The sequence below is a fragment of the Pseudorca crassidens genome, chromosome 10 (genome assembly GCF_039906515.1).
Source record: "Pseudorca crassidens isolate mPseCra1 chromosome 10, mPseCra1.hap1, whole genome shotgun sequence".
NCBI lineage: Eukaryota > Metazoa > Chordata > Mammalia > Artiodactyla > Delphinidae > Pseudorca > Pseudorca crassidens.
The window spans coordinates 102,392,978-102,411,029 of record NC_090305.1 but is presented as its reverse complement, the minus strand read 5'-3'; the positions used below and the strand labels follow the sequence as shown (position 1 = coordinate 102,411,029).

Below are 18,052 nucleotides of genomic sequence, written 5' to 3'. Positions count from 1 at the left end.
TGTCTAGGATGTTATCAGGGATAGATCCAGGCTTTGTGGGGCCTGAAATGTACACGATAGTTGAAGACATTTACAACAACTGTTGGGTTCAGTAATACAAATTATAAGAATAAACAGCTCAGGCCCTTTCTTGAGCCTTGGAAGGGGCTCAGCACAAGGGAGAGGCCCTGAAGCTTCATTAGCTTCATGGTGAGTCGGCCTTTGGCTGTTATAAGTGCTTGTACTTCTCCTATTTTGGACACACCAGAACAAGGTCAGAATGGAATGAAGAAAATTGCACTTGAACACAATGTTTCTCCAGGGAAACAAAACGGTTTCTGTAAGAGGAAGTTAGTTTTCTTTGGAGAGATACATCAAGTGTAATTTATTTTGATATGTTTTGATTTTCAAAAACGGCTCCACGTATCAAAACCGGGATGGGATTAAGGGTACTGTTTTTATAGATAACTAAAATTAGTTCTAGATCTATAGCACACCTGTTATGTATAACACAAAGATCATGGGGGAAGCTGGCTTACTAATGAAAACAAAGTAGAGTAATAAAACTTTACGGTTTTGAATGGACAGATAGAACAATATTGTTTCTTAGTAGTCCAACAACAGCAGCATTTTAATATACAAGTTGTTTTAGTGATTACACATGAATGCTCTAAGTTTACAGCTCCTTTTGAATAATAAAATGGCAAGCTAGAGGAGATAAATGAGAAAATCAACTAAGAAAGCACAGATTATTCTGGTGATTTCTCCAATTTGGGAGACTGAAATTCGGGGCTCTCCTGGTAGTCTTAGTTTTCCTGACAGATTAGAGCAAAGGCTCAAGGAAGAAAATTGAATTCTTAGGGCCTATCTTCTTCATCTTCTTTTCTTCTTTCTTTTTATACTTCTGACTGACTTTTCATCTTCTGAGACACACATGGTTCTCTCCTTGATTAGCTCCACTGGGTGAATGTTAATCCAAAATGCATTGGTTGGGTTTCCTCAACTTCTTTCTGGTTTCTCCCCTGTCATTCCTATTTCCCTCTTGTTGAGAACCATGCGGTTTAGAGAACTCAAGGGTCTTCAGAAATAACCTACATCATCATTCTCTGACTATGTATGAATAAACTGAACTCGAGACTTTCCAAAGTCAAACAGCTATTTATAGCAAACACTAAACCAGATCTCCTCACTCATGACTAATTCTTTTCTCTTTCTGTTGCTTTCTACATGATTTCCCCACTTTTGCTTTTTAAAATACAATGACTATTCTGGGAGGAAGTGGAGCTTTTAAACTCTTATATGCCGGGATCTTGGAGGCAGTGTCCTTTGAACTATTATTTCCTAGAGATGCCAATTAAGTGCTGTATGTGATCGAAGTTAAGTCTGAAAGTCTCTCAAACGTAATCTTGTTTTCCTACGTGGTTTAGAGATTTAAGACAAATAAAAACTCAATACGAAGAATTATTCACACTCTAATGAACCAGCACATAGCCACAGCTCTTAAAGAAAAGTCTATTGCTGGCCAAAATGTTACTCAGCTGGCAAACAAGGGCAGTGGCCAACTGAGTCTAATCATTAAAAAATGAAAAAAAATTAAAATGCTTTTCTTCTTAACTATATAGAATATTATCTTTTTAATTTATTGTCTGAAAGAATACCATTGGTTCAGATCTGTTATACCTTTAGCTATATTCCCGACAGTACTGGAAATAAAGAAATTTATTTTTTTAATATGAACATATGAACTAATGATTCCAGGAGTCCAACTTCTTTAGTCACCATTGAAAGCAATCAGCACTACCTTCCTGCTCTTTATACTGTGGTTCCTAAGGCTCTTTTCTCTGAGGGTCTGTTTGGTATCTTTCTTCCCAGGGGAGCAAATTCCAGCTCACTCAGGCTTTTCCACAGTGAAAGGGGGAAAGAGACCACACTTTGTTTAGTTGTTCAGTGTAGGATTTAAAAGGACAGATATCTTTCCAACAGTTTGAGGGCCCTTGTAAATTTTAGGATGCGAAAATTTAAATGGGTACAGAACTGTTTTCACAAAAGTTTACATTTCAATACTGGTTTTACTATTTGAAAGGTTCACATCGCACACACTATTTAGAAGAACTGTTTTTATCATGGCATCAGTTTGCTCCTGTAATTATAAAAACAGTGACTCCACATAGATCCATCATAAGCAGTGGGATGCTTTGGGACCCAAAGTCCAATATAGTACAAATAACAAGCTTTATTCCTTATTTGCAGACAGAGTGCAGCCAGGACGGCCTCACCATGGCTCAGATATGGAGTGAAAAGTTGGCAGACACACCAAGGGTTTTTCTATTTATTGTTTTATGACAAACCATGGCACTGAAGATGGTTTTTGAAAACCACTCTCTGTTTATTTTCATCAACAAACATGGGATCACGTGACACTGACACACCCAGTGTGATCATCGCATCAGGGGAGTAGTCAAACACTGGGAACTTCCAAAGTCCATTCAGTTCTCAGGTTGCCTTCAGGAGATAAGCACCCTCGCTCTAGCATATCTGTGGTTTTTAGAGTTCGGTAGGTTCTCTCAAAGAAGGGGCTGGGCTGGAACAAGCCATTGAAAGGGAAGTAGACTGTGAGGACAGTCAGTGCTACTCCTATCTGAGGGTGGCTAAAAGGCCGAGTGCTCCTAAAATTTCTTCTCCGGTGATCCACCTCCAGTGAGTCCATTTCCCATCTTTCCCTAAGCCTAAAGTTCCCAAGCATTATTCTTTGCGGCAAGACAATGAAAGTAGGGCCAATCATATCCCAAAGATACGATATCTAAGTTAAAAAGATAGGAGGGGACAAGGGGCATTTAATCTATCTGTTCATTTATCTGTTCTGTTCTTCAAGGTGGCACCAGCGAATAAGAGATAGAAGAGAGTTTAGTGGGGAAGGGAGAAGCCCTGGTTGGCCTGGAGGCAAATGCTGGAGCTGGGCCTAGGCAATGGTTAAAATGAGCAGAAGATAAATTTAAAGAATGGCCTCTTCAGTAAAGTCATTTCCTTTTCCAAAGGTTCTGGGTAACTGGCCATCCATCCACTATGCTGAGTAGCCTCCCCCAGGCTTGACTGAACCAACCCTAACGACATCAGTTCAAGCAGGGTGTATAGTGAGACGCAAACGGCTCTATCGCACTAGCCACAGCCCCTCTTCCACATGCCCCACCTTCTCCAGGGTCCACACTTCTGCAAAACTTCTCCTATCAATGCAAATCTTATCTTTCAAAAGTCCTGGGCAAGTGATAACATAACAGCCCTGTCAAGTAAGCCCTGTCTTACTTGACAACATCAAATGAATAACATGACCACGTAAGATAAAGAACAAATCTCTAGTCTCACTGGAAGTCACATTTTGATTTTTTTTTCCCTTTCGCATATTCCTCTCTGAACTATTTCTTTCCACTAGTGCTTAATTTGATTTTGCAAGATAAGGAGAAAAGAGAGCGCCAAACAATTCTACTGCAGTTTTGTGTAATCAGGGGATGGACTATTCTGATTTGGCCCAGTCTCTTTTTCCTTCCCAGACCCCAACAAGAGGCAATTTTGCCTCTATCCCATCTTTAATGGTGCCCGGGTTGGTGGGAAAATCTTGGGTTAGAGGCCCTCTGATGAAAGTCCAGAATTTCCAAGGGCATAGGCATCAGCTTTTTTTTTTTTTTTTTTGCTGTACGCGGGCCTCTCACTGTCGTGGCCTCTCCCATTGTGGAGCACTGGCTCCGGATGCGCAGGCTCAGCGGCCATGGCTCACGGGCCCAGCCGCTCCGCGGCACGTGGGATCCTCCCGGACCGGGGCACGAACCCGTGTCCCCTGCATCGGCAGGCGGACTCCCAACCACTGTGCCACCAGGGAAGCCCTAGGCCGCAGCTTTTAATTCAATTAAGCAGATACGTTCTGAGTAACACAAAGCACAGTCCTAGTTACTACAGAGGGAAAAAGGACAAACTTGAGAAGCCTATAATCAAGCATTTTGCAGCCCTTTCCCTTAAAAAAGCTTAATACCTATTGACCCCATAAAAAGCCTACAATTACCTTAGTTGCAACTCAAAGATTTAGAGCCAAGGAGTCAACTGGAGTGAGCTTTTAAAGTGATTTACAGTGGATCGGGCTGTGGCCCCTGAGTACCACGCAGAACAGTATGCTGGCCACTGGGAGTGTAAATTTAAAATCTTGACTACTGAGGAAATTTGCTTTTTAAATGCTTTCCTCTTATCTTTCAGGTACTATTAAATTAATAGGATTTCCAGTGTGGACTGCAGGTCTGGATTGGGAGATTTAAAGAAGGTGAGAAAGCAGTTCCTGGAAACTAAATGGCCCAAGGCAAACTGTGGAGTAAACACTGTGCTCTGGGCTGTCCCCCTGTCATCACGCCTCTCCCAGCTCAGGGTCTCCGGTTAGGTTCCCTGTCCCACACGGGCTCTCAGCGAGCTGGCGCAAGCTGCCTTCAATTGTTAACCCTATTTGGCTGTGTCGCCCTGATCTTCCGTTTGTTTCTCTACCTTTAAATGAACACGGTTTACTTTCCGTAGTCAAATAGACTATGGAGAGGTCATTTGCTTTTGTTTTGCTGTGCCCTGATCTTTTCATTTAAAGAACACGTAGACTCAGCTTTACTATGACCTATATACTCCGTGGCCCTGCCCTATGGAAGACAGCGGCCCTCCTTACTAGAATTCAAGAACGAAACAGCAAAGGGAAAATCCCCTGACTGTGAATGTACTGGGACAGCAGAACAAGGTGGACAATTCCTGTCATTCTAAATCAGAAAAATAAACCATAACTCAGAATGCTTTCCCAAGGTGAAACTTCCCCAGTGTCTATGTCAGCCTGGCCACTGCTGGCCGATGGGCAGGACTGGCTTCAGGGAGGAGAACGCACCCGAGCGGGAGGCACAGGGCCTGCGCTCCGGTGTCGCTTCTTCCACATGCTAACTCTGGGACCTCAGGGCAAAGTGGTCAACCTCTCTGGACTTCAGTTTCCTCATCTTTAAAAAGAGGATAATAATAGCAGCTGTAAGGTGGTCATGGGTCTTGAACATGATAAATACGCAAGAATTAAAAAAAATTATAAACAGCTGGATATAGGTATAATACTGTCAGAAAACCTACTGCCCTTCTTGATATTTGGCTTTTAACGCAGCAATATCCCACAGAAGTTTTCTTTTTCTATTAGCTGATTCTACTCTTACGGTTTAGCTAAAAGGGGGGAAAAAAACCCATCTTGAGATAGTCATCAAAATACATGAACGGGTGATAAAACTTTTCCCAAAATATAACTGAGTGGGGAAAGAGTTACACATTTCTGTCCAGTAATCGCACACCTTTCCTGCGGGGGTTCATTTGAAAATAAACGACAGCATAAGAAGGCTTTCAGGGGCTGGGACAGTGTCTTCTGAATGTTCTGTGGCTCTTACTACCCTAGGAAGCTGCTGCAGATATCATACTCAGAGTCAGACCCTACCTGTGAAAACTGCGGTACAGAGATGTGACCCAGGTCACAGTGCAAGTTGATGGCAGAATTGGGACCAGAATTCAGGCACAGTTATATTTTGTTTTAATATAATTCCAAGTTGCTTTCTCAGTTTCCTATCAGGGAAGAATTTTGCTTCTTGGAAAACGTGACCCAATCACCATTATAACCCACTCTGGGTTTCCTAAACAGTGGTCATCAATGTGCCTGCAGATGTTTGAGAATGCATTGGGGTAGGCCTGGCTGCTCAGAGCCTCCAAGAAGATAAAATTCATACACACAATAAAAGGACAGAGCTTCCAGTTCCCAGGAATAATCAGGACAGTGCTGCAAGGAAAGAAAAGTGATGTAATATCTGAAATGTATTTTTATACCCCAGGGAGAACTTCTAAGAGGTAATTTGAGTAGTTCTGAATGATACAATAATGGGATTAACTACCTTTTCCAGACCTAGGTCAGGCCCTTCCCAGAGAAAAGCAGAGCTGTGTGAAGGCATATAGATGTGGCCAGTTATTTTGATGCCAAGAAAAGACATGGATCCTGAAAGAGCGTGGTGGGACGAGGGAGGTCAGAGTTCATTTGTTCAAGTTAAGATGACCTGTACCTTTTTACACTATTCTCAAAAATTTTATTAGGAGAACTTGAAGGAGTTTTTCCCTTTTCAAAATGTTTACTTACCCTATCTGAAAACACTTCCTTTCCTCTGTTTCAGACTCAGCCTGTGGTAGGTACCAGCCAACAGCTGAGTGGTACTCTGCGTGTGTGTGTGTGTCTGTGTGTAACATGGTAAGTCATTTACTCAAAGGGAAAACAACAACAACAAACCAAGCCACCCCAAATGAAGACAGTAGAAGAGAACTAACTGATTTGTCTGTTGTCTTTCCTGTCAAGATCGCCCTCGCCTTTGCTTTCGTCAGCGGGAAGGACTTTATGTACGAGTCATACAAATGTTTTGCCAGGGCCCGGAGATCAGCAGACTCTGGGTTCAGCTGGTCGATATCACTGGAGATCTCCGCCAACAGCTTCTCCTTCTCGGCCTGTGGCATCCGCCCAAACCTGATGGCTACAGAGGAAGAGAAACGGCAGGATGAATGACTGCGTTATTGTATATATATACATCACAACTTCTTTTATCCTTTCATTCATCAATGGACACTTAGGTTGTTTCCATTTCTTGGCTATTGTAAATAATGCTGTAATGAACATGGTGGGGGGCGAATGAATTAAGTTGAGTCTTATTAAAAATGTTTTTGTCCTTTAACATCTAAGGGGTGAACTTGCAGTCCTATCAGGCTTTTGACAACGAGTAAGGCTTCGTCTCATGGTCAGTTTTCCACGTTTAACATGCTGATTTTGTAACGGTTGTAGCCTGTAAACGAGACTTATACAACACTATTGCTTTTCATACGACTGTTGCCAATAACTTACGTTTTTCCACCTCTCTTCCTTGAGGAAAAAAAATGTACGCATTTAGAGGTTTTGCAGGATTGGGCAACCTAATAACTATCACTTTATTTTCCAGCTCCTTTAAAGTAAAACAAGGAGCAGCCTTATCACCATTATTAAGTAATTTTTAAGTTGGGGTAACATTTTTCAAACTATGTGTAAAGAGTATTTAAACACTTGCCTAGGTTTCTTTCCAAGGTCGAGATGAGCAAGACACGACAGCCTCATCTCCTGACCCTGAAGTTTTACTTGACAACATTTAATTCATTCACTGAACACCTGTTTGATGGAAGACACTGGCTTGACAGACTGGACTGGGAGATGCAAGGATGAAAGGGACGCGTCTAGGAGATCCCAGATATAAAAGAGCCTAAATATACACGGATTATTCTCTCCCTCATGTACCGCTCTTTACGAGCTCCTTCCTTTCCACCTAAGCCGAGTTTAAGCTTCCGACCCTGGCATGATCTCCCCCTCATGCTCTTTCCTCCACCACTGGACTTACTGAAAGAGTCGTCTTCCCCTTTCTGTCTTACTATTTACTTCCCAACCCACTGCAATCTAGTTTTCCTCATTTAAATTCACCAAAACTTCGCTCTTAAAAGGATCCAGGGGCTTCCCTGGTGGCGCAGTGGTTGGGAGTCGGCCTGCGATGCAGGGGACACGGGTTCACGCCCTGGCCCAGGAAGATCCCACATGCCGCGGAGTGGCTGGGACCATAAGCCATGGCCACTGAGCCTGCGCGTCCGGAGCCGCACAAAAAAAAAAAAAAAAAGAAAAAGGGATCCAAAGCTTTCCTCACAGTCAGATCTAGGGGCCTCTTCTAAGTGCTCATTCTGCTTGAGCTTCCCAGCTTCCTCCCAGCCGTTAATACTGTTGACCTTCTCCACCCTCTTATTTCAAATTTTTCTCACACTGGTTTGTGCTTTTCTGGCTCTCCTATCTTTCTGCCTGCTATATTCCAGACGTCTTTGACAGTGCCTCTTCCTTCACTTATATTCTGCTATTCCTAGTTTGATCTTCTCTCTAACTCAGAAAACGTGCTAATGACTCCTGCCCTCTCTTCCCTGAGATTTGGACCCCTATTTTTCACTTCTTACTGTGTTCCTTTGCACATGGATGCTGGATATTCCACAAATACCTCAAATGCAACATAAAATCAAACTTTTCATTTTCCCCTCCAAACTGTCTCCTCTTACTGTGTTCCTTTCTTGATTAATTCACTCTATCACCCAAACTAGACACCTCAAATAATCTCTGACAACCCCTCTCTCCTCGGACACTTGTATTCATTGGTCACTGCTGAGAGATTTCTCTCAATGCCATTTCTTCTCACCGTTCCCAATGTTTTAGATCACAATATTGCACTGGTCTCCTGATGGTTCTCCCCGATTTTTCCCTCTCTAACTTCTCCTTTTGAGCTGTCAGTAGTTTGGTTTTTGATAATACAGGTCTGATCACTCCCTCGCTTTATAAGAATGTGGTGCTACAGGAAAGGTAAGAAACACACAGAAGAGGAAGAATGGGGAATTAGAAGTCGGATGGAAAAGAAGGCTTTTGAACTGGGCCTTCAGCACCACATAGGATTTTGACAGGGGACAGAAGGACACAATATTCAGAGCCCCAGACGCATTCTACCACAGGGCACTCTGCAGGAACAGCAAAGTACGCAGTTTGTCTGAAATGTAAGTGGAAAGGGCAGCAAAGGGAAAAGGAGGTGAAGGCTAGATCATGGGCGGTAATGAATACCCTGCAGGTATAAGTACCACAGCTCCTTTAGGACTTTTTACTTTGTTATATTTTCTGAAAGGTAACATGTTGCAGTTTAAATTTATTTGCCATTCAGTCTTTTCTTTTTTTGCAACATACATAGTGCTTCTGTTTACAAGGAAGGAGAGGACTACCTTATAAATGCTAAATGCCACAAAAATCTGTGAAACCATTTTGCTAGCATTTTATGAAACTGCTAAAAAATTATTTTGAAAGTTGTCGCTTTTTTTTCAATAAAAGAAAAAAATCCATCATTTATATAATAGGATATCCTAATCAGTAAAGCTAAGGTTTCATTAACTTTTTATATTTATAAGAATTATTATTTTTGTCCAAACTGAATGGTATGGGGAAACCTAGCTGAATGACTCATAAGTAATATAAGTCAACTCTTCTTTACTTCAGATTTTTAAAAAAATGCACAGCCTAAACTTATTATTTTATTATTTAGTTCATACAAAAAGCAGCTCTTGAATATTAAATATTCTCTAGTCAAAATTCTTAAAGACTGGGCTTCCCTGGTGGTGCAGTGGTTGAGAGTCCGCCTGCCGACGCAGGGGACGTGGGTTCGTGCCCCGGTCCGGGAAGATCCCACATGATGCGGAGCGGCTGGGCCCGTGAGCCACGGCCGCTGAGCCTGCGCATCCGGAGCCTGTGCTCCGCAACGGGAGAGGCCACAACAGTGAAGAGGCCCACATAACGCAAAAAAAAAAAAAAAAAAATTCTTAATGACTAAATTATCCTATTAAAAATAAAGAGGACACATTTAAAAAATATGATTAATGTCAGGGATCTTGACAGCAGGACTTCAAAACACAAATTGTACTTTGAAAAACTATAAAAATGTGTATGAGTATCCATTTGACTGAAGAAGCAACATTAATATACAAGAGTATTTTTATTAAGATTCTACAGATACCAGCATCACTATTTCAAGGTGTAAAACAAGTAGTAGCTGATACAATGATCACTTAGGAATTTGGTTCTTTATTTCTGCTTTACTTTCACTTAGAGCTTTCCTCTATAGGTGGTGCCTAGACAGGGCATTGAGCTGATTGTGTTCGGGACAACGCAGGAAGACTTCGGAGCCGTCAGTAGGATTGAACCATGGTCTAGAAATGATGGATTGTTAAATACCAAAATAAGTGGAACTTCGTTTATCTTGATCATTATAGAAAAACAAAACCTTTCTTCCCAAAACATATCAATCCAACACCTGGGAGCTTCTTCTACCTAATGCCGGATATTTGAGAAACAACTATGTATCCAAATGGGAGAATTCTGAAATCATGTCCTTCTACGATGTTTAGACTACATGTCACAGTCAAAATGAAAGTTCCACCTGAAGATGGAACCATATACCATGAACCACTAATCAAATATACCATTTATACTTTCCCTACCCCAGACTGCCCTGGATTTGTACTCTGGGGTTACATCATTATGAGATCATCAAACGTACTGACTTAAATTGCTGAGGAATTGATCAGAACATATGGGAGACCTGATTCAGGCATATGAAAAACATACAGGTGGAAACTTTTAAATTCAGGTAAATGACAGATATCTAGATATTTGGAAGACTGTGGCACTGTCTGTAAGACATGGACTAGCTGGTTGAAAAGTGAGGTAGGTTGTTTGATTTACATAGAATCACAGAATTTTCAAAGTTGAAAGGACGTAGCAATCACTGATTTTTTAAAAATTAATTTATTACTTTTTATTTTTGGTTGTACTGGGTCTTTGCTGCTGTGCCCGGGCTTTCTCTAGTTGTGGCGAGTGGGGGCTGCTCTTCGTTGTGGTGCGTAGGCTTCTCATTGCGGTGGCTTCTCTTGTTGTGGAGCAAGGGCTCTAGGTGCATGGGCTTCAGTAGTTGTGGCACACAGGCTCAGTAGCTGTGGCTTGTAGGCTCTAGAGCGCAGGCTCAGTAGTTGTGGTGCACGGGATTCGCTGCTCTGCGGCATATGGGATCTTCCCGGACCAGGGCTCGAACCTGTGTCGCCTGCATCATTGGCAGGCGGGTTCTTAACCACTGTGCCACCAGGGAAGCCCGCAATCATTGATTTTAGTGATTTTCCAACAATAGTTCCCAGAGTCCCTAGAGATCCTTGAAGGTGACTTCAAAGTCTCCTTCAAAGGTGGGAGCCGATGGCTAACCGGGAAGCTAAATGCACTGAAGGGACTGAACAGAGAGACCAAAGAGCAGAAGGAAAAGTAACACAGAATGGAGAGAATTCACTTTGGGGGATGTTTATTTCTTCTCGTGTGTACTGTGAATAGCAAGGAGCTGATCTTGGGGGCTTCCCTTGTGGCACAGTGGTTAAGAACCCACCTGCCAATGCAGGGGACACAGGTTCGAGTCCAGGACTGGGAAGACCCCACATGCCGCGGGGCAGCTAAGCTCGTGCGTGACAACTACTGAAGCCCGCGCTCCTAGAGCCTGCGAGCCACAAGTACTGAAGCCCGTGTGCCACAACTACTGAGCCTGCGCTCCTAGAGCCCGTGCTCTGCAACAAGAGAGGCCACTGCAATGAGAAGTCCGTGCACGGCAATGAAGAGTAGCCCCTGCTCGCCGCAGCTAGAGAAAGCCCGAGCACAGCAACGGAACACCCAATACAGTCAAAAATAAAATAAATATTTATATAAAATATTAATATAAAATAAAATAAAAATAAATTTTAAAAAAGAAAATACCAAAAAAAGTATTAAAAGAAAAAAAAAGGAGCTGATCTGGGTATAATCCTAGAAACCTCTTTTGATAAGTTGGTCAGTTATTACATTGAGGTCCATTCACACAAACTACTAAGAAAAAGACTTTCTATAAGAACGGAAACCTCATTACTGTTGGCCTCACAATGGCCAGAGCAAGGAATTTTAAGTAGTTACTACAATATCCTAGAAAACTTTGTATCTGGAAATGTTTCCTTCATCAGGATAATAGACAAAACTAATCAAAACCTACTTGTTGAGGTCCCCTTCATGTGTATAGATCAAATGGATGTTTTCTTTTCTGTGCAACCCATTCCCATCAAAACCCATGAAAAGGGATTTTCTTAGTCATGTTTGCAATCCTGTAAATGCTGAACTGCATGTGTTTGATGCCATGACATTTAATTTCTTTTTCTTTCTTTCTTTCTTTCTATCTTTCTTTCTTTCTTTCTTTCTTTCTTTCTCTCTCTCTCTCTCTCTCTCCCTCCCTCCCTCCCTTCCTCCCTCCCTCTCTCTCCCTCTCTCTCTCTCTCTCTCTCTCCCCGCCCCCGACCTTTCTTTCTTTCTTTTTGCCTGTGCATGAACTAACCAAACACTCTACCAAGACTGCTCCTCTATCTGAATAGAGTAAGCTAATTGTCATAACAAGTCAAAAGATGACCTTATTATCAAGTTCATGATGCTTTCTTTGACTTTTCTGGAAAGATAAAATTATACCATCAATACTATATAGGTTGGACTTTAAATATTATTTGCTTATAAATAATAAGAAATAGGAGATATATTTTATGTGAATGTGTGCAAGCACTAGGAAATATATTTTTCTTCAATATGAAAAGTGACAATTTTTAAAGGACAAAAAAATAAATAGCATTAAAAGCAAAACTGGTCTCCTTTCCTAGGCAGTCTTAGTAATAATGACCTTAAAGTCAAGGATTTCTTCATAAAGATAAAATAAGTTTATTGCGGGCTTCCCTGGTGGCACAGTGCTTAAGAATCTTCCTGCCAATGCAAGGGACATGGGTTTGAGCCCTGGTCCAGGAAAATCCCACATGCTGTGGAGCAACTAAACCCGTGTGCCACAACTACTGAGCCTGTGCTCTAGAACCGGTGAGCCACAACTACTGAGCCCGCATGCCACAACTATTGAAACCGCGTGCCTAGAGCCCGTGCTCTGCAACGGGAGAAGCTACTGCAATGAGAAGTCCGTGCACCACAACAAAGAGTAGCCCCTGCTTGCCACAACTAGAGAAAGCCTGCGTGCAGCAACGAAGACCCAACGCAGCCCAAAAAAAAAAAAAAAAAAAAGTTTATTGCAACTTGATTGCATCACCTAAAATATAACCCTTGAATTGAAAATTGGTAAAAACGCTTATGTTTTATGAAGTCTGAAATAAAGAGGAAACTGATGGAATTAAACCAGCAAATTATCTTGCAATTAATGACTGCAGTTGTATACACAGCAGATATAATCAACTGTTGAGGAAAGTTGGACCAAATTTCCATCCTGTCTAGTATAGCTGATGGATCTATTCAAAATATATTCTTACCTTTAGAGGAAATGACCCCATATTATGATACAAATATAATTTTTTAAACTATTTTTAAAGGGTAGAAGATCAGTTCAATTAGTGATTCTCAAATATCTTGATTTCTGCTATAAAAACCAAACATCTGCACGATGGAACAAAAATTTAATTTTCACAGATGCTTTGGAGTCCTTATAGATGAAGACTGACTTCAAATATTATATCTTCTTACCAGATTAGTTTTGAGAGAGGAAAAGGTAAAAGAAAAAAAAAAACAGGGTATATGATGACATGAGACTTTGGATTTAATTTGATTACTCTGGCATTTTATATCTCTTGAACCCATAATTATTTTGGAAAGAACTGATTAATTCTTGACAAATATAATACTACCAAATTACATCAAAATTATTTTTTGTGAGCCAGTCAACCAATGAGAGCCAAATTAAGAACTGTTTCTTCAAACAGCGCTGTCTTCCATGATGTTACTGAGTTAGTGCTACAGTTCATGAAAACATGGGTCTCCTACAGTCCTTCCCTCGTCGACATTCCAAATCATAAGCCTGACTTTAGAAACAGGTTTAAAAAGTAGAAAGTTTTACTCTCTTATGTTACTATGGATACTGAAGCTTTGTGGAACTTTAAAATATTTGCTTAATCCACAAATTGTATGCTGCATAAAGTCACGGATAGTGTTCTACTCATTTTTGCATAGTAAAGAGAAAAAAGGACACATATCTAAATTCTGATACACCACTTAAGTTCCGTATCCAGAAATCAGAATTTTCCTACATTAAAAGTAGAAACTACTATATATAAAATAGATAACTAATAAGAACCTGCTGTATAGCACAGGGAACTCTACTCAATACTCTGTAATGGCCTAAATGGGAAAAGAATCTAAAAAAAAAAAAAAAAAAAAGAGTGGATATATGTACATGTATAACTGATTCACTTTGCTGTCTACCTGAAACTAACACAAATTTGTAAATCAACTCTACCCCCCAAAATTTTAAAAAAATAAAGTAGAAACTACTGATATATATAAGTAAAGTATAATCTGTTTTTAATACTATTAAAGCAACACAGAAAATTAACCGCAACTATCATTACATTTGTTTCAGAATACTACAGTTATATCCATTATCTCCCAGATTTCCCAGTCTTTACTCCCATCATGGCAGATGCTCAACTGTAAGAGAGAAGGATTCACATTTAAAGCTGAAAAATTCTGACCTAATTGAGAAACGTTTTAGCAGCATGCAGTATTCTGAAATCTGGTAATCGGTGGAAAAACTGTACATGTTTTCAGCAACGGCCCTCACGTCTACTGATCTGGCAGCCATAATGAGAATAGTAAAGTATGTGGCACTCAGGGTTCACTTACCATTATGAGACATCCCCACAGCAAGGCACTTCTGAAAACGACAGTACTGACATTTATTTCTACTTTTTTTGTGGATCCGACAGTTAAGATCACACCTATCATAAATAAGCTTCAATCTGATTGTCCTCCGGAAGAAACCCTGCAAAGGGATATGGAAAAAAAGGAAGCAAATTTTGAGTGTTTGTGACAATGGCTAAAGGTACACTAGCCTGGGTATCAGAGGCTAAGGTAGGTTCTTGACACATTCTGTCACTGGTGACTTTAGATAAATCACTTCATCTCTCTCAGTTTTCTCTGCTATAATATAAAGAACCAGAGGATCTCCAGTATCCTTTTTTTAGCTCTTAGACAGTGACCACAACCCACTGATGTCATTGAATGCATCTTGGCTCTACATCTGGATTTCAGCAAGCTCTAAGAAGTGCTCTGGCTTTAATGTAATGCAAATAAAACACCATGTAATCAGATCAGTCTCTCTGTAAATCATTCCAACGGCATGCCCCAGCCTTATAATTGTGCTAAGCAGTTTGGCAAAGTTATAGTCATTTCATTCTAAAACATGAGCAGGGCCAATAAAAATCCACATGTGGATAATTTTTTGGAATTCTCTATGTTGCATAATTTCCTACAGAATTGGTTTCATTTATTTATGCATTTGAAAGAGTGCTCCATAATCGTTGTAGCCTACAAACAAGAAGAGATAACAGAAAATAACATGAGAAGTAATACATAAATCCTCAGAAAATTGACAGCTATCTCAAAATAGCAAATATGTCCATTGGAGGCTAACTGAATTCTATTACATTTACATATTTTTGAAAGACCAGAAAAAAAATTCTAATGAGAAACATTTTCTTACTCCATTTTTTTGTTATTGTTCAGAATATTCCTACTCATTTCTATTGTGCTCATCTTCATGAAACTCACTTCTTAATTCTTTCAAATTTATCTGGCCCTGTTTGACACAAAAAGCAATGAATTAGGACTGACTCTACCACTGACATGCATTTGGACTTTCTCCAGATTTCTACCTTGAACTCTAGACAAGTATGTTCAGCTGCTTACTTGACATCTTCACTTGGAAATCTAAAACCATCTCTAACCCAGCAGGTCCAACTGTGAAGTCCTAATCATACCCTGCAAGCTTATTTCACTGCAGCTCTCTCTATCTCAGCTGATACAACTCCAACCTTGAAGTCACTCTCAACTTCTTTCTCTCATGAAGAAAAGCTCTTGCTCTAAATACACAATTGCCTGTTTCCCTCACTGCATTCAAGTTGTGCTAACACCTCGACTTCTCAGCGAGGCTTATCTATCTTATTTCATACTGTGGCCTGTCCCTGTCCCCAACTCTCCTTGGCAGTTCTTGTTCTCCTTTACTCTGTTCTTCTTTTTTCCCAATAGCCTTTATGACTTCCTAACATACCATATAATTTACTTATTATATTTATGTTTATTTTCTGCTCTTCCCCTACTGTCCAACTAAAATTGTGAGCTCCCTGGGAGAAGGGATGGTCTCTTATGCCCCTAGATGTAACCCAAACGCCAACAACAGTGCTACATTAAAATATGTTGGTAAATATGTGTGTCATTTAACTTCCTTTCTAGGCCATCTCTGATATCTTGTGATTCTAAACTATGACTGAGATATTACAAGGCCACTGGCACACTCCTTTCCTTTCAGTTTTTGTTGCTATCTTATTAGAGGTAATAGTTACAAACATGTAGGAAATACATGTAACTATAAAACATAATAAGATAATTATCACACACGAGCCCCTTGTTCAACCCAAGATTTAAAATCATAACCAGCCACTTGCATGCACTTATGCGTTCTTCCCTTATCTAACTCCTGCCTCTGTGGCCTCTTGACAATATAATCGTTATCCCCAATTTTGAGTTTATCGTTTCCTTGACCTTTAAGAAAATATAGTTTTATCACACAATCTATAAAACTAAATAATACGTTGCTTAGGTATGCTAGTTTGCGGGCTTTATTAAGTAGTATCATACTATATACAGGTATTGCAAATATATTCCCCTCTCTATGACTTACGATCCTTGAAGTTTACTATTTCAGTCTTTTTTTTTTTTAACTTGTAAACCTTTTCATTTTGCTTTCATTCTTGAAAGATCACAGGGTACTCAGTTTTTCCTCTTAACACTCTGAATTCCACTGTCCCTGTGCTTTCATTGTTTCTGTTGAGATGTCTGTTGTCAATTGACTTTGGTTGCATTTATATATTCTCTTTGTTTTTCATATTCTGCAGTTTTACTGCAGTGCGTCTAGCCATGGATTTCTTTCATTTATCTTCTTGCACATGGTTTCTGCATCATGGTTTCACTTGTTCATCAGCTCTGGTACTCCAATTAGTTAAATGTTAGGATTTCTTTTCAATCCTTCAATATTTCCCAACTTCTCTTTTATATTTTTCATCTTCTTACCATTAATTACTCATTAATGTTCATCATGAAGGTAAACATCAGAACAGCCAAATAAGATGACAAAAAATATATAATGACAATGGCAAAAGTAAGTAAAAGCAAACTTTTCTCACCACAGTTCATCAGTAAGAAGAGTTCTGTACGTTTCTATTCATCACTAAAGAAGACATATTTTTAATATTCAAAGATCCTATGAATACTTAAAGAACTAAAAGAGGCTTCAAATTCTAGCAGATTCTGGGTAGGACATATTCTTTAAGACATTGTTGGTCTCATTCTTAGTAATTTCTTTGCATATATCTTTCAGTTCAGTAATCCTTTCTTCTCCTGTTTCTAGTATGTTATTTAACCCTTGTATTGAATTTTTATTTCAATGATTGTATTTTTCACTTTTAGAAGTTTCACCTGTTTTCAGAGCTGTTGGTCAGGTAGTCTATTATTGCTCACTCATTCATTGCTATGATTCTGCCCTCTATCTTTGAACAATTCATACACAGCTGTTGTACATTCTGTATCAGGCAATTCCAATATCTGCTTTCCTTGGGTAGGGGTGGAGAGGCCTAAGTCTGTTTTTTTTGTTTATTTGTTCACTTCTGGTGAATGTCATCAAGTTGATTGCCTACTTAAGTGTTTGCTGACATTTTATTTTGAACTCATTTCTTGACCTTAAACTGTGAGAATCCTACAGGGTCTAAATTGGGAATTCTTTCCTCCAAAGAGAATTTAAAGATCCTTCTGTTGAAAACCAGGAGTGACACTGGCTTATGACTATTTCAGACTCTCTTGAGAATTGTGGCTCAACTCAGAAGCCCCAGACTCAGCTGCTCCTCACTGACAGCTCAGAATACTAACATAGGCATCTACCTGTAGGGCAATGCTGCACCTCAGTATTCCTATGGGCATCTATCATGAGGAAGCTCTGCCCTGCCCCTCCAAGTATGCCTGCAGCTACATCTCAAGACCTAGGAGTTTTTGTTTGCTTGTTTTGCTATTAATGTTTTGGAGAGTTTTCCCTACCTTTTGTGAGATCACTAATATCTCAAATGGTATGTCCTGTGTAGGGTATGCTGGAAAGTTAAGCCTCTTTAATTCTCAAAGGGTTATAAGAAGGTTTAAATATTTAAAAGCCATTTTCCCCCCAATGATTCACACAAGGCTAAAGTACAGAACTGTTGTCACTGATAAATACTGGTGAGAAATTTTGTTTTGATTTTTGCCATTGTGACCATATATTTTTTATGATATCCTTGACTGCTTCTCTGATGTTCACTGTTAAAACCTAATATTAGTGGTTGAAAA

The 18,052-nt window shown here is 40.0% G+C and overlaps 1 protein-coding gene across 4 annotated transcripts in view; it reads right to left on the bottom strand.

Annotated features, from left to right (window-relative positions):
• The window catches only part of PPARG (peroxisome proliferator activated receptor gamma), a 175,747-nt gene that overhangs the window by 20,473 nt on the left and 137,222 nt on the right, over positions 1-18,052 (bottom strand). For all 4 annotated transcript variants that reach the window (XM_067755500.1, XM_067755501.1, XM_067755498.1 and 1 more), the window contains 2 exons: positions 14,309-14,447; positions 6,331-6,530 (listed from right to left, as the gene is read on the bottom strand). In XM_067755500.1, coding sequence (XP_067611601.1) covers positions 6,331-6,530; positions 14,309-14,447 — 339 coding nt within the window. The remainder of the gene's footprint in view (positions 1-6,330; positions 6,531-14,308; positions 14,448-18,052) is intronic.